At 35.9% G+C, this 17,205-nt stretch overlaps 2 protein-coding genes across 3 annotated transcripts in view; one reads left to right on the top strand and one right to left on the bottom strand.

Moving 5' to 3' along the window:
- The window catches only part of FAR2 (fatty acyl-CoA reductase 2), a 119,365-nt gene extending 109,649 nt beyond the window's left edge, over positions 1–9,716 (top strand). The window contains exons 9-12 of the mRNA XM_054591291.1: positions 529–700; positions 5,228–5,357; positions 8,143–8,270; positions 9,175–9,716. Coding sequence (XP_054447266.1) covers positions 529–700; positions 5,228–5,357; positions 8,143–8,270; positions 9,175–9,337 — 593 coding nt within the window. The 3' untranslated portion in view covers positions 9,338–9,716. The remainder of the gene's footprint in view (positions 1–528; positions 701–5,227; positions 5,358–8,142; positions 8,271–9,174) is intronic.
- A 4,501-nt stretch (positions 9,717–14,217) lies between these two features.
- The window catches only part of ERGIC2 (ERGIC and golgi 2), a 41,346-nt gene continuing 38,358 nt past the window's right edge, over positions 14,218–17,205 (bottom strand). For both annotated transcript variants that reach the window (XM_054591289.1, XM_054591290.1), the window contains exons 13-14: positions 16,364–16,446; positions 14,218–16,189 (exon numbers count right to left, since the gene is read on the bottom strand). In XM_054591289.1, coding sequence (XP_054447264.1) covers positions 16,127–16,189; positions 16,364–16,446 — 146 coding nt within the window. In that variant the 3' untranslated portion in view covers positions 14,218–16,126. The remainder of the gene's footprint in view (positions 16,190–16,363; positions 16,447–17,205) is intronic.

Raw genomic sequence — 17,205 nt, 5'->3', positions numbered from 1 at the left:
AAGTAGAAATGCCAAAGAAACAAAAGCCTGTGGTATTTAAAGGGAACCAGCACAGAGGAATACAGCCTTCATAGTAAACCCTCAGGTGTAAGGTTTAAGTAGCCCTTTATATATAAAAGTTTAGGTAAAATGTTAAGAAACTTTCCTGATGGTTCTGCAAGTAATGATCCATGCAAGTAAATAAGCCCCTAGGCACCATCTTCAGACTTTTAGAATAGACTAGTTAACTATGGCATTGAGTGATGGATTTAAATTTTTCTGCACAATGCTTCACTACACTGATTAAAACTATTTCCCCTAGAAATTGTTTTAGAGTAAAGATTTCAAGAAGGGAACTCAATTCTTAACCTATTCACAATCCTGTGATGACTTGCCAGGATAAAAATCTTAATACTGTTCTCAGAAATTGATTCCTGACTCCACACAGCAAGCCCTAAATCTCTATCGTTTTGACCCATTTGCAAATGCCATCCATCACATTGGGCTCATAGGCTCTAGACTTACCACTTTCTCTATTTTCCCCCACAGGATGCCAAGTCTTGGCAAGCTGTGAAAAAATCCCATTTGAGAAAGCTTTTAGGAGGCCATATGCTGACTTCACAACCAACACCATCACAACCCAGTACTGGAATGCAGTGAGCCACCGGGCCCCTGCCCTCATCTATGACCTCTATCTGCGGCTCACAGGCCGGAAGCCCAGGTGAGAGGCTGGGGCAACAGCTTTAAGAGCGTCCCTGCATGGAAGATTAGGGCTTTGAAGTCCTTAACCAAAGTCCTCCAGCTGGGGATCAAAGGTGACAACTGAACCACACACACACACACACACACACACACACACACATTTTGGGACAACTGAAGCAATAGGAGTGAGAAGCCCCAGAGGATGCCTCCCTTAAAAATCCTTCATCATAAAAAAGGAAGTTAAATGTTAAGGAACTTCCTTGATGAATTCAGCAAGTAATCATCCATCCAAAAAGAAAAGCATCTGAGACTCTTGTGTCTGGGGTTTTCCAAATTGTTAGGTAATCTTCAAATGTACAACAATACAGCCTCACACGGGTGAGAAGATGCACGATGACTTCCTTTTCCTTCTCACAACCACCCAAGAGAGGATATCCTCATTTTCCCAGTTTTACAAGTGAGGAAACAGAAGCTAAGGGAAGAATTTCAAATAGTCCCAAAGGAAGTACTAGAGGAAAGATTTGGGGAAATCCGAACTAGGTATACTGCCACCTAGAGGTCAGTGGAGAAATTAGAGGGAACTGTGGCAGGACGTTCTCATTCCTCTTTGTCTCACTTGAATGTTAGGTGTGTCTGAAGAGTCATCATTATTATAACCACCAAAGGCAATTGCTGCAGTCAAGAATCGGAAATATGAATAGTCTTGCTTTGCATGCTAGCTTCTTTATAAAGGATGAAGTCTTTCTCAGGACGTTTAATTTCCATTCTTATTAGCAGAGCAAATGACTAAAACTTAGGCTATGTAGAATTTATCCGAATTTTGCAGAAACCTTCTTAAGAGCTGATAACTCAGTTATGGTCAGTTTCTTCTTGAGCAAAATGAAAAGGGGACACAGTGGCGATGGGGAAAATATTTGTATGGGGCTTATTGCATAAAGATGGGACAAGAAGAAAAACTAAACATTGTAAGCAGAAATGCTAAACACTTTAAAACATATCAGGGTTTGAAAAAGACCTGCATAAAGATCAAAGATCAACAAGCAAGAAAGAAAAATACAGGAGGAAGGGACCTAGAAAAAGTTTTTATGAATCTTGTTCATGAGAAACTAAATTGTTATACCTGTGGGAAATGGGTAGGTTTGTTTTGTGATAGGAATTTTAAGAATAATCTTTATGGGAGAAAATGCTAGAATCTTTCTAGACACTTTCCCTCACCAGGCGTGTTTGTGTGTGATGTATGCATTTACAACCACATATGGAAATATATATACTTTCGCTTTGAGGTAAACAGGTACAAGTGCCTATGCATTTTTACAGAATGTGCCAGTGGGTTTGGGGAAGATGCAGAGGGCTGGCACTGCTGGATTGGAGGGTATGTGGTTGCCCGAAGCAAAGATTCTATCAATTTGGCCAACTACGTCAGCATATGAAGGCACAAATTTGTTTTTTCTGACTCTCATCAATACTTTGCAAAAATCAGTCTTTTGAATTGTCAAATTAAAGACAAGAAACAGCATCTCGCTGTTACTGTTATTCAAGCCCCAAGTCCTTAACCCTCTCTTTTGTTCATTAGCTACAACATTTAAGTTTTCTCCTCTGTCACTCGTTCACTAGACATTTGTTCATTAGACATTCAAGTTTTCTGTTCTGAGTAGCCTGCTTCTATTTCTCACCTATTTTTCTATTGGGTTGGGGTTGGTTTTATTAATTTATGGAAACTCATGTATATTTGCTTGTGTGTCTGTGCAGATCTGTATTTGATATATTTTCTTCATGGCTGTTTCTTATGTTATGTCTTTGAATATAAAATTTTTTACATAGAATAATACAAGGGAAACTACATACAATGTGGTTCTTCAGAGCATGGAGTTTGAAGCCAGACTTCTGACTTCACCAATTTATCCACATGAGCCCTAAGTTACTTAATCTCTCTAAAACCTAAAATCCTTACCTGTAAAAAAAAAAGAAGAAGAAGAAGAAGATAATAATCATACTTATCTTAGAGGGTTTTGCATAAGAGAGTGTAGAATACAGTAATCGGTATTATTACTAAAGTTCTAAATTTTTACATGATAAAATGAATCACTCTTAAGACTTTCGCATTTTTGTACTAAGACTACCTTCTCTACCTGAGAAAAATGTTTTTTTCCTTCTAAAAAATACTATTATCCTGATATAGTCCCATACATGCAATGATATTGTACAATGATTATTTTAAGAATGAAAATAAATCTGCCCCAGCTGGTATAGTTCATGTTGCTGGGCACCATCCTGCAAACCGAAAGGTTGGCGGTTAGATTCCTGGTCAGAGCACATGCCTGGGTTGCAACTTTGGTCCCCAGTCGGCAGACATACGAGAGGGCAGCTGATAGATATTCCTTTCTCACACTGATGTTTCTCTCTCCGTCTTTCTCCCTCCCTTCCCCTCCTGTAAAAATCAAAAATAAAGAAAAAATTTAACAAAAAGAATGAAAATAAATTCATTGAAGTCACATCAATTCCATCAGAGTTATAGAATGGATAAAGAGTATCTTATTTCATTTGGCCTGTTACAACAGAATGTCAGGGACTGGGTGGCTTATAAACAAGTGCAATTTATTTTCCACAGTTCTGGATACTGGGAAGTCTGAGGTACAGATGCGGGTCGATCGGGTGTGTGCTGAGGGCTCGCTGCCAGGTTCCTAGACAGCCATCTTCTTTCTGTGCCCTTACAGGCTGCAAGGGCCGAGGTTGCTTTCTGGGTTGTCTTTGGTAAGGGCTCTTCCTCTAAATACCACCACACTCGGGGGAATAGGTTTTGCCATATGAATTTCAGGGGGACACAATAATTCATATATAGCAAAGATGTTAGATAATAACCGCTAAATGGACCCCTGTTATGACATTTGTGTATCCATAAATAATGATTTTACCTCCTACCTAAGAATTTCCCATGATACAATGGGAGAAGTACCTCATGAGTCATGAGTCATTAGGTAAGCAGGCATTAGGATTGATCAGAAATAAGATCAAATTCCCAAAACAGCATCGTAAGTCATTACTGGGTCAACCACAATGATCACTACTACCAAGATATGCCTGGTAAGGTGAAAATCAAATGTTCTATAGACCAAAGGTGATTTGTAGCCAGAAGATCTAGGTTTGAGCATCAGCTATGTGACCATAAACCTATTAATTCTTCTGTAAGATGAAGATAAGTAATATAGATCTTTTCTTAATTTTTAAAAATATTTTTATTGATTTTAGAGAGAGAAGAAGGTGGAGAGAGAAACATCGATGTAAGAGAAACATGGACTCGTTGCTTCCCATACGCACCCTGACTGAGAATCAAACCCACAACCTAGGTATGCGCCCTGACTGGGAATCGAACTGGAACCTTTTGGTGTACGGGATGACACTCATCCCAACCGAGCCACCCAGTCGGGGCAAGTAATATAGGTGTAAACTTCACAGACTCATATTGTGAGGAGCAGTAAGATCATATATAGAAGTTTTTTATAAATTGTTAGGCTGGGAAGTTCACACAGCCGACGTGGTCCCAGGTCTGACCACAGTGTTGGAAGATGTGGCCTACTTTAAGTAATGGGACAGGGTGGTAAGATTACAAAAGCAGAGACTTTTTGAGGTCAGTCAAAGCTGGTTTGGAATTTTGGCTTTTGACACTTATTATTGTGGCCACTGTTTCTTAAGCTCACATTACCCATTCATAAAAATGCAGATTTAGCCCTGACCAGTGTGGCTCAGTTGGTTGGATATTGTCTTGCAAAGCAAAAGGTCACTGGTTCAATTCCCTGCCAGAACACATGTCTGGTTTGTAGGTTTGGTCCCCAGACTTGATATTTCTTTCCCTCTCTCACCCTCCCTTCCTCTCTCTCTAGAAATGATAAAATATTTTTTAAAAATGCAGCTCTCTATCTAGCTAACAGATGCTATGAGAATGAGTGGAGATACTTTCTGAAAATATCAGCACTATGTCAAACAAGAGCAGGTTATCAACAAATGTTACTTTCCCCTTCAATCTGAATTAAAATTGACATTATAATTAGCATCTGGTGATACAATGAGAGAAGTGCCTCATAAGTCATTAGATATGTGGATGCTAGTAGAGTCAACACTTCTGCCCAGAAATTATATTCTAAGACCTTGGGTCCACCCATTTTTTTAAAAATCCAAAAACTTATAATAAAAGAGAGAAATAAGTTTTCTAATTATCTAGCTCAGAATTAAAGGAATGAATATTATGTCATTAAGGGTGGCTATCTGGCTTGGTTTTTAAAATGTTTGCTACTCTTGAGAAGGAGATGACAGAAAAGAGGGAGAGGAGGAGTTTGGTGATATTCTTCAGCTTCACCCCCTTCCCTTCATTCAACAGAGAGTTGTTGTGGAAGGAAAAAAATGAGTAAGAGTTTTAATGAGGATTGGAGTGAAAGAAGGAATATTTTTTATATTTTTCTGAAAAATAATTTCTCATGCATTCCTATAGAGAAACAGGGAAGCAGCTGTCTGTGCCATGCTGATATTTGCTCCTTTCTGACCTTTGCCTCAGGATGACAAAGCTCATGAATCGGCTTTTAAGAACCACTTCCCTACTGGAGTACTTCATCAACCGGAGCTGGGAGTGGAGCACAAACAACACAGAAATGCTGATGTCTGAGCTGAGTCCCGAAGACCAGAGGGTAAGTACTGGGAAATCTTCCTCATTTGGGATTTAGAAATATTTGATTTGGAAAGCTGATGAATAAAATTTTAGTTATATATACATGCTTTTTAAATAAGAAAATTAGTCAATGCTATTAACACAGTTGCAGGAAACAAGTTCAATGTGGATAGGAGATCTAGGTACTTGGACTTCGGTTGGATTCCCACTGCTGGTCTGCAGTCATGTTTCATTGACTTAGCTTTAATCCTTTGTTCACCCTCATAGCTGTTATCCTTTCAACAAAGCCTCTGTATCTCTATCTTTCCCCTAATGCCATAGCATGTTACTTTGATGAAACTCTCTTCCACTGTCCTTGTCAAATCCAAATCATTTGTCTCTAAATCTATATAGCTTCTTCCTTATCTTACTGAAGCTAACCTCTACTCCTCTTTATTCTTTCCATCTGAGGCCCCCCTCCATCAGCATTGCCCTCTCTCCAGCTTTGCCAATCTTCCTCCCTTTAATGACTTCAACGATTGACTTGCATTTCTCAAAACAGGCCTTCACTTTAATTGCTTAGCATCAGTGACATTTATTTCTCTACACTAGTTTCTTGGCAGTCACAAACAAAAGCCCTGAAACACTTGCATTTTCCAAAATTCACAAATACAGAAATCTTCTGAACTTTGTACATGCTCCTAGCTTTTCTGCTTAAGGAGTCATGAATTTCTTGAACATGTTATTCGTTTTCAATTGAACTTTAAAATTTTCACTCGATTGATATTTTTCCAATAATTTTTTTAAAGCATTTATTGATGTAACTCGTTCTTGTCAGCATGTAAAAGAAACCAAGCCATCTTGAGAAGTGAATGCTGGAGGGTAGCCAGCCTCACATCCCAGCTAAGGATTTTACTGCTACATACTGGTCTCAGAGAGCATGATTCAAATCCAGGTCCTAGAATTTTGGTCATGGAACCTCAAGGTTACTTGCAAAGTCAAACACGATAAATGTTATATTGACAAGCCACATGAGATTTAGAGGGATATTTTAACTGAAATCATGACTGAATACCCATATAATTAATGTGAAATAGAGCTATTTTCATAAATATTTACATACCTTCTACAGACAAAATAATTCTAAGTACCTGTTTAAAGTGCATGGATGGTTGATCGAACCAGCTTATTTAACAAAAAAAAAAAACAAAAACCCAACCCTCAAGCTATTGTACATTACTTTTAAACTTAGCTTCCAGTTTTAGGTAGGCTTATCTTTATAGCATTTTCTCCATGGAATTTACCCATATAATTCAAAAGGTAATAAACTTAGAGTTTTATATTTGACATTTTATTATTTTAACCTAAAGCAACTTAAAATTTCATGAAAAATCGGCTTTGCAGTGGATTTAACATATGCTTTCAAAATATCTTAGCAAAGGCAATAGTCCTAAATACTTGGATTTAATGGCCAAATTCTGGTGGGGCTCAGCCTCGTTTGATTTGCCATATGGAACCAGATTTCCAAACTAGGGCTCCACTGAAATCTAACTTAGAAAAGTGAAATGGTATAAAAGTAAAGCCTCTGTTTGTATAGATGAATAAGTAATATTGAGATATTTAATGATACTGTAGAAAAAGAACATATCCAAACAGAATGATTACAGAATTACTTTTGGAATGCCGTTCAGCTTTTGGACAAGTCTGTGAAGCTCTCGGTAATATGTTGATCTCATCTGCTCTCTTTAATGTGCAGTATTATCTCAAATATTTGAGATATCTTAAACACATATAATAAAATAGAAATAAAATAAAATTGAATTAAAATATGAAGTCAAAGATAAGAATGAAAAAATAGAATGTCCATCTGTGGCCTACAAAGTCATACCTAAATCAGTGCAGTTAAACAGTAAATCTGTTCTTGAGTTTTGGTGGAAATGTAAAAAGGAAAATATACCATTCCAAGAGGAAAAAATATACTGGTGTTCTGAGAGAAGCAAAGATTTCCTTACCACTTAACTCTAAAAGAATGGTGTTTTGGGTGGGTTTTTTTGTTGTTGTTAGATTTTATTTATTTTTAAGAGAGAGGGGAAAGGAGGGAGAGAGGGAAACATTAAAGTGTAGTTGCCTCTGGGGCACCCCCTACCGGGGACCTGGCCCACAACGCAGGCATGTGCACTGACTGGAATTGAACCAGTGAATCTTTGGTTCACAGGCCAGCACTCAATCTGCTGAGCCACACCAGCCAGGGCTAAAATAAATGTTTTGAAGGGCTTCATTTAATATATATTATAATGGATAATATTGCTAAAGCAATACAAAATATAAATTCTGCTAAGCTATTCCTCAAGACTTTGCTTCTCAAAGTTTGCCTTAACCTGCATAAGGAAGTGGTTGATATTGTAGGAAAGGATGGCAGGCCAAGGGGACACCACCAAAATTTAAGAGAAATGGAAAGGAAATGACACATAATTTGTTTTGGTCCCTAACATAGTATTCCATCACTTTTAAAAATAATTAATCCACATTTACTTGAAATGAAATTAGCTTTCACCAGACTAATACCAGTTCCTGAAATTGCCCTCACAAGACTTCTTATAGGTCACATATTTGTGCTTGATCCACGTTCAAATATTCCTAAGCAAATAATAATCCATATTATCAGTGCCTTTGAAATAACAGCTCAAATAATCTCCTTTGGAGAGGTTGAACCTAAGTCTTCTAAACTGACTGTCGCTCATTTATGTAAAAGAAACTTCATTAAGTGAACAGTGATTGACAGGTCGTACCATTTTAGCAATCCATCATCTCTTTTCACCTTTCAGGTATTCAACTTCGATGTACGCCAGTTGAACTGGTTGGAATACATTGAAAATTATGTTTTAGGAATTAAGAAGTACTTATTGAAGGAGGATATGGCTGGGGTCCCAAAAGCAAAGCAACACTTAAGAAAGTAAGCATAATCAGTCACTTAATTACTGCGCACTTATGATGTGTATGTGATTTTATACCAGGCATGAAATTTGAACAGGAGAGGGGAGTAATTACAATTTTTGAAGCATTTACTACATAACATGTCCTTCCCTGTATACGATGCCCTGTGATACAGTTTCATTCAGACTTCAGAATACCCCTGTGATGAAGATATTTTTTCTGTTATCCCATTTTTATCAAAGAACTAGTTAGGTTCAAAGAAGGTAAGTAACTTGTTCATGGTAGCACGTCGTAAGTACAAGAGCCAAATATGAAGCCAAGCTTCCCTGACTCTTCTACCACACCCTATGATATAATGTGATATGGAGAAAGGGTGCCCAAGAGGAAACCTGGTCACACTATTTACATGGGCAAGTCACATAACCATACTTCAAGCCCTTCAACTGCCTTAAATTTGTCATTAATTCCTTAAAAGACAAAGAATTATAGCGGTCTGGTGTAATTCTGGTAGAAGCAAAGGGTTTTTAATAGAGATGATAAGGATGTAAGAGTAAACTGCAAACAGAATGCAACTTTGACTAGTAGGCTAAGAACTTTAGGACTTACCCTTTAGTGAACAAGAACCAGTGAAGTTTTGTGATACAGTAACGTGGTCAAAGTATATTTAAGAAAGATTGTTAGTCATGTATTCAAGACAAGTTAGAAAGAGGTATGAGAAACTGTTCAGGGTAATATTATGGAAATCTGATTATTGAGAAAAAATATGGAAATTAAAGATATAAAAGCAAAGGCTATCAGGTTATACCCGGGAGCATTTAATTATTTGCTTGTCACAGCCAGGAAGAGACACATTTATGCTTTAGATAACATTAGATGGGTGTTTGGCACTGTTTTAACTTTGGTTATATATGTCTGTTCCCCAGGCTCCGAAACATTCACTACCTCTTTAATACTGCCCTCTTCCTCATCGCCTGGCGCCTTCTCATTGCAAGATCACAGATGGCTCGGAATGTCTGGTTCTTCATTGTGAGCTTCTGTTATAAACTTATCTCCTACTTTAGGGTATCCAGCATGCTCAAGGCCTAAGAACATTTGTCAGTCTTCATTTATCTGGAACCTCTCAGATACCTCTAAAACAGCAAACTGTGGTTCTCAAGATTAGGAATAACAAAGAATATGCCCAACCTCATTACCTGTCAAATGTGCTGTCCTGTATTCATCCCTGTTTCGTAATTATATGTTCTTTTTATTGCAGTAAGAGAAGTCATATCCTAGCCTATAATCATATACATTTTAGGAAAAAAATCATTTCCAGACTGTTTCCTAACACTCTATGTCCTTGACTAAAAAACACCAAAGTACAATCCTATTTCCACATTTAGCTTTTTTCTCCTTGAAAGGTCTAGTTTCAACTCAAAAAACATGGATGAAAACATGGCAGAAGCTGAATTATGCCAAAAAAAAAGAGGCCTATTCTAACCTTGGGACCATTCTGGGCACCCAATGTAAAGGCTGAAAATCATTATAAGTGAAGGAAGAATGGTCTCAACATCCTCATAAATGTCGTAGTAGAAATATAATTCCCCACTGAAAAGTCTGCTTCCCTTCTGTGTTACACCATCGAGTCCTGGTTGAGGGCTGGGGGAATTAGAAAAGTGGGCTAGCATTTAATATTTTTCTTCAGAAACCTAGAAAGAACTGGGGTATAATTATGTACAGAATGGGGGCTCAAGCATATTTGCATTAAAACTCAGTTTTTTATGCTTTTAATGAAAAATCAATTCTGGTAATTTGAATTTGACAACTATTATTTCTAAATCTTTTGAATTACCAATTTTCCTGGTAACTTTATCTCAACCATTTCCTTCTTGTTTATCGAAGTCACCAAACCCCTTATATTCAAACTTATTTCACTCAGGCCTCAATTGGAGTGACAGATGGACAGTTCTAGGCCAGAATCTTATAAAAACCCAGTCCCCTTTGCCACTGAGGAAAGCAAAATTTCAAGTAAAAATTTAAATGCTAGTTTTAGTCTTTTACTATAAAGAGGGAAGATTTCTCTTCTGTGGTCACCAGGATGTGCTAGCATAGCTCCTTGACCGCTTCAACTGTACAACGTACAGCAGGACAGACTTCATGAAGTGACTCTAAGTTTAGAGAGTAGGTGTTGCTCTTTTAAAAAATATTTGTGTATGATGAAAATGAATTAGTAAAAGCTATATTCTCAAATTTCTGTATTAATAATATATCCAAACTTTCCTCATATTTGAGAAATCAGTGTGTTCTGGATTGCAGTATTTGATGTTAAAAACATGAACTATTATTCAAATATAATATCTGGGGCCCACACAATTAAAAATAATCACAACTTATAGAAAACGAAACGAGCATCGAATGTTAACAAGTTATGTTTATGCTCACTCTCTGGAATAATTGGTAATACCAAGAATGGCACATTCAAGTAGTTGAAGTGTACAAGGCCTTGAGGGAAGCGTCTAGCATTCCTTGATTGCTCTGAATCCCCAAAAGGCATTTTGTGGGAACTCTTCTGGACAGTGTCTTTCCCAATCTCATCTAAGTTCTGGGAACTATTTTCCAAGGCACACAACACAGCTCTAAAACAAAACACCTGGTGTTCTTTAGCTTGAGGCATCTATTTTTGAGTTACTGATAAAGATACAAACTAGGTGTGATAAAATGAATCCAAATATATAATTCAATGAGATTGGATAAAACATAATGGTTCTAAGAACTTGCTATCTTTTTTGTTTCACTAATTCAATAAATTCCACTGATCAAATATTCATTTTGGCTTTCGATGAAATGAAAATGTAAATTAAAAATGTTTCTCTCTTCCAGTGTTGTATCTTTAACTGCTGACTACTGCAGCTTTCCCTCCCCCTAAGAATAAAGGCTATAATTTTCCAAAGAACCTACGAGACGAATATAAATTAACATATAGGTACATAATGCTTCGCTTTCTCACCCCAGTAATAGGGTTGCACTTACATGCCGAAGCATGTTCCATCTGTGTTATTTAAAAAAATGACATGAATAAAGTTCTCTTGTGATTAAGCTGTGAAAGTATATAGGTGTCTGTATGGAACAAATTATTTTAAATCAAGACCAATTAACAAGTATTTGAGTGCCGAATATATACAGTGCAATGAGAAAGAAGCTTCTACTTTTGGGGGAAAGGGATGGCAAGTAGTATAAAGGTATCTGTTTAAAAAGTTTCTGTGATCCCTATATTCTGTACTCACTAGATACCTGATACAGTAATAAATACTATTGAGTTGAAGAGTCACCACCTGAGGCAACTGATACTAGAGAAAGTTGAGGCAGGTGGGTTGACAACTCAAGAAAACATTTCTCACAATTTTATACTAACATATCATCTCCAGTAAACACTTTAAATAACTGATTTAGAACCTCAAGGTAAACAGATCTGAGGGACTAACACCCAAATAGTGTGTTATCTCACAATGAACTTAACAGTTAGGTCAGCCTTAAGTTTCCAGAAACATCAACTTTCAAAGTTCACAAGAATCAAAGGAGAATTTCCACATGACTCTCTTTCTAGAACTGCAAGGCTAATGTTCTGGAAACACAAGCAATTACCTATAGTAAAAAGTAGGGTTGTTTAATATGCCCACACAAGGGTATGGAAAGATGTTCACTCCCTAAAAATATATACATTTTTAAAAGTTAACAAAACTGGCAGTTGCTAGTTTTAAGGTGTAATTTACTTATCAGAAGGTAGTCCCCTCTGAAGTGTAGCTAGTTAAGGCAAAGGATAATAAACTGAAATTGACTTTAAGTAGCTAGAAACAACTCTTTTGATACGCAAATATTTTCACTATGTCCCTACTTTATCAGCAATACTGATTCCTACTTGTGACTATAAATAAGTGGGATGATATGAGGTGGGAAAACTGGCAACAATTCTAGAACAACTTAAAGAAATTAAAGGTAAGTATAGTGTTAGGCATCACCGAATCAATTAGTATTAACTGCTTGAAAACAGAACAACTTATAAAATACTATATAATTCACATGAGTTGTTGCTGAAGGTCTGCTTTGGTACAATACATAGCTGCCATTAATGGATACTTTCCCCCACATCTTCTCATTTTGTTTTACCTAAATTTAGACAGCACAGCATAAATGAATTATATTTTAAGGAGCTGTTAATCTAATTCCTTTAGATAAACATTCATCTGAAAATAATATTTTAATTTTCCTTTTTAATTCAGATGGCTTTTCTTTTTCTTGCCTAACTGCTTTGGTTAGAACTTCCAATGCTATTCTGAATAAAACTGGTGAGATTGGGCATCCTTGTCTTGCTCCCAATCATAGAGGAAAAGCTTTGTTTTCACCATTGAGTATATATATTGCTGAGGGTCAATAAGCATTCAATACAATTTGGAGTTGCTAAAAAAAAACTACTTAAAAGTTTTGATTATAGTCTTCAACTCTGATTTATTAACTTGCATCAACTGCTCAATTTAAATCATGCATTTATATTTAATGTGAAAAATATAAAATAAACCCAATATAATTTAGCTTCATCTGGGGCAAAAACAAATATAACTAAGTGATAGTTAAAGACTGCTATAGTTTTCCTGGGGTGGGGAAACTTAGACATGAGGAACTGAGGCTTAATTGTGGATATATGATTGTAGAAAGACAAAGAAATTTTTTTATAATGTGTAATTTCTTTTAAGAGTTTGTATGTTCAAGATCGAGACACTAAAGGAGTGTTTTTTCTTTTCTCTTAACACAAAACATAAAAATCCAAGGCAGTTTGTTTCCTATTCTTAAAATACTGCAAAGCGTTTTTATCAGTAAAGAAATATTTCAGAAGAGGAAAATAAGCTATAATAGGGACATAGTTGGTTATTAATCCAGGCAGCATACTGTAAGGCAGTGAACAAATGGTGATCTGTCTAGACAGTGCTGACCAGGGGTGACTCCCTTTGGCTTACTGAAAGTTTGCTACAGCTCTAGATAGAAGGGGAAGACCGTTTTAAAGGGCACGGTGAAATTTTTAAGGTCCTATAGCTCAGGTTTAAGTAATTTTTAAACAAAAAATACGCATCTTTTAAAAAAATGCATCTTGAATTCAGGTTCAAGATTCAAAGTTTTAAATTTTGAGGCTTGGAAGTTGCATGTAAATTTACTTTTTGGTACTGAATTACTAACCTAACATATACAGACTGTATAATATTGCCCTTCCATTACACCATTAAAAAAGATTTTTTCTTCATGAATTCCAAAGTTGTTTGAAGATTGTAAATTTTGCTTGCATTTGTAAATTTATTATAAAAATTCAGTGCTTTGTATCATAAAATGTATATGAGAAAAGTGATACTAATCATCTAAGTTGAAAGTTAGAATTTTGCGACTCTTAAGCTTTTCCCAAGAGGTAGTCTGAAGAATACAAATACTGCAGCAGAAAATTATTCATGTAAATATTTCATCTCTTTTCATAGGCCAACATATGCAAATACAGTTTAAGGAAATTTCATAGAATTTTGGGGCCTGCACTTTTAAAATATTTAGGCTAAAATATATGTGTGTAGATATTGTGAATAGCCCAATAAAATAAAAAAGCAGGATTGAGTTAATAAAGTTGTGTATCCTACTGAAGTTACTGCAGGCACAAGCCAAAGTGCCCAATAGATTTGTCAGTATAGTGTTCTCTGCAATTGAAAAGAAACACTTGGTGAGATCAAAACACCTACCAAATCTTAATATACTCCATCATCCATCATCCATCATCCATCATCCAAAGGGATGGTCAGAATCTTATGCTTTGATTGCCAAAAATCTGACCTTGCTATTCAAGGAGTTCAGCTAGAAACCTTTCTTAACTTTCAAAATGAAAAGCAATAGCAAAGCTGAATTTTGCTTTAAGAAATTCCTTTCATAGCTTTAATGGGACAAATTAATTTCATTAAAATATCAATATGGTATTTGGGAAACACAAAAACAATTAAAAATATATATAAGTACCAAAGTAATTTTTAAAATTCTTTAAAATACGTCATAATCCTAACAGAAAATAATTCTAAATCATTGTCTTTCCTTCCATTAAAAAAAACCCCCTGACATTTGATTGAACTTCCTGACAAGCAAATTTACAAAACCAACAGTCTAAAAATAGTCAAAATTCTGATTCTCTCCAGTTGAAATTCCTTTTGAGATATTCTATTAGTTCCTAGTCTAACTTCATTGCAAATATCTGAAGAAATCAATTAACATATTGAGTTTTTTGGAATTATCTGGATTCAAATATCTTTCAAAACATGTAATGTCACAGTATTAATCAGTTAAGTTTGTGGTTCTTAATGATAAAATGTGTATTTTAAACATTGATGCTTCTGTTATTTTCAGCAAAGTATCATTCAATATAAGCTTTACTGCAAAGTAGCTTTATCAGTATTTCTCCTCTCATTACATTATTATCCCAACTGTTGCCAACAAAACTTTATAACCTTCAAATCAGAGTCCATTTGAAAACCTGCAACTTGTGACAGACTAGTCTCTCAAAACCATGATTTTGAATCTAGTTTTTCAGTCTTGGCCTTGTTACTTACCCAGAATTTTTGTCTCCCCACTTCCCTAAGTGATTTGAAACATGGGGATTGGCTGATGATTCTTCTATTATCATTAAGTATTATAAAAGGAAAATTGATGTTGGTACACATATTCCAAGTAAGTTTTTAATGGCACCTGAGTGATATCTCCCTCTTGTTATGTTTAATGTTTTATAGTATGAAAAATTTAAATCAACCCTTAAATAAGTACGAAAGCCGGAACACCACAATCTAATACACAATCAACCACATTCAGGACATTCTGAATGCAGATAATTCTTTCATCCAGTTTTACAGTTTAATGGACATCATTTAATATGATAATCTCTCAGATATGACATTATCTTATTTTACTTAAATAATTGCCTCACATTTCTATTTTAAGTTACCCTGTAGCCTACTCATAACAACATGTATAAAATATTCTACTTTTCCTCTTAATTATTTTACAAACTGATAATTTTCATCATCAGTAGTGGATCTTTTTATTACTCACCCCCTGCTCCAAGGTATAACAACAATATAATGATCATATTAGGAAATTTAGCATCTTTTTAAAAAATGTGCTTTCTTCTCCCCATATAGGTGCCCACTATACAATTTGTGAATAATACCTCTGCTACATATTATAGCACCTATATCCCCGTCCCTGTAAGAACTCACCTTAGTCTTCCATGACCCTGCCTTGAAAAGTTAACAAAGTTAATAGCCAGAGTTTAAAGAGAAGCAGTTACCTTCATAAGACCAAATTATTGGATAAATGGTCTTGTCATTATGGCTTAACATTAATATGGCTATAGCATATGAACCCATACCTGTTTACTTTTATTAACAATGTGACCTGATCACAACTTTTTAAAGTCTAGACTAGTTTTCCATGTTTTACATATTTTATTCTGACGCCATATTTTAAAAACAAAAGGACGCAGACATTAGCACTATTAATGCCTTTTTCTTTTGATGTGGTTTGACTTCAGAACTTCAGGTCTTCAAAGTCTGATTATGATACATCCCATTTGCTGTGAAAATATCAGGGTCATCTTCAAAGCAATATTCTAGTTGGGCTTCTTCACTGATTAGCTGCATAATTTCTTCTAGGACATTTGTAACAGATACAACATATACAGGATTTCAGTTTGGGTTTCTTTTTTTTTTTCCTAAGATTCCTGCTTCTCATTCATTTCTTTCTTTTGAATATATTGCACAATATTTTCTTATTAAAAAAAGGTTTTATGTCTCAGGCAAAAAGTTTTTCTCCTTCATTTGGGAGGTGCTAATGTGTATTATTTTCTAAAAGAGGTAAGTGGTTGTTTGTGTGGCCATCCTCAAAGGGGACCTAGAGAGAAAAAGACCAGAGCATCAGTTGTATTCCTTACACTATTTCCTCCAAACAAAATGCATTATTTGGGGCAATTTTTTTTTGGGGGGGGGGGCACCAAAAGATACTATTTAGATTTAACAATTGTACTGTGAGTTAGAGATCCGTACCACTTATACTCTAGCAACTTACAGAGCTGACAGGTTTGTAGGATCCAGGTCTGAAACGACAGTAAATTATTTCAACTATAAATTTTCCAATTCCATGTAACATGCCTGTAATAAAAATGTTTTAATTAAATTATGCTTTAATGAAATTATTTCCTTGCTAAGGAAGAATATAAAACTAAACTAATTATAATAGAATAAATTAAGGAAGGAAATAAAGCTGTTTGCTTTACTCCCACAGTTAAAAATAACAAGACAGTTAAATTAATTTCTTTCAAAATTACAAGACCAAATAATTCATGATCTTGACAAAGCAATCTCTTCAAGGGGGCTTAATCTCACACCCACATACTTTTGGAAAATAAATAATATCAGCACCACAAATGTAAATGCATTTAAATGAAGCAGTTGAAGCAGTGACAAAGACTTTTACAAGAAAAGGTAGTCATTCATCTAAAAAATATAATTCAAGAGAATCTGGACGGTAGAGTGAGTGGAAGTCTCACTGAACTCCTCCCAGGACCAACATGGAATTACAACTAAATTGTGGAGAAATCACCTGGAACAAACAACTGAACAACAGCCAGAGAGGAGCCTTGTAACCTCGGAGACAGAAGAATCGGCTTTAGCGCAACCTCACTGGAAAGGAGGGAGGTACAGACCTGAGAAGGCAGGCGGGGCGCCCACAGGTGGCAGCACCAGAAGGATATTGAATCGACCAGTTGGATCCCCCTGAGAAGAGCGGGGTCTAAACCAAAAGCGAGGATCTCCAGCCCACAGCATCAGAGCCCAAAAAGTACACAGAAAACAGCCAGCTGCGAAAAGCAGCAGGGTTGCTCTCTGCCAGAGACAGGTGGCTGGAGGTGC

This window comes from Pteronotus mesoamericanus, unplaced genomic scaffold (genome assembly GCF_021234165.1).
Source record: "Pteronotus mesoamericanus isolate MK-2021 breed Mesoamerican mustached bat unplaced genomic scaffold, CSHL_Meso_final scaffold_21, whole genome shotgun sequence".
In the NCBI taxonomy this organism is placed as follows: Eukaryota; Metazoa; Chordata; class Mammalia; order Chiroptera; family Mormoopidae; genus Pteronotus; species Pteronotus mesoamericanus.
The sequence above is the reverse complement of the archived record's forward strand: the minus strand, read 5'-3'. Positions and strand labels throughout refer to the sequence as shown.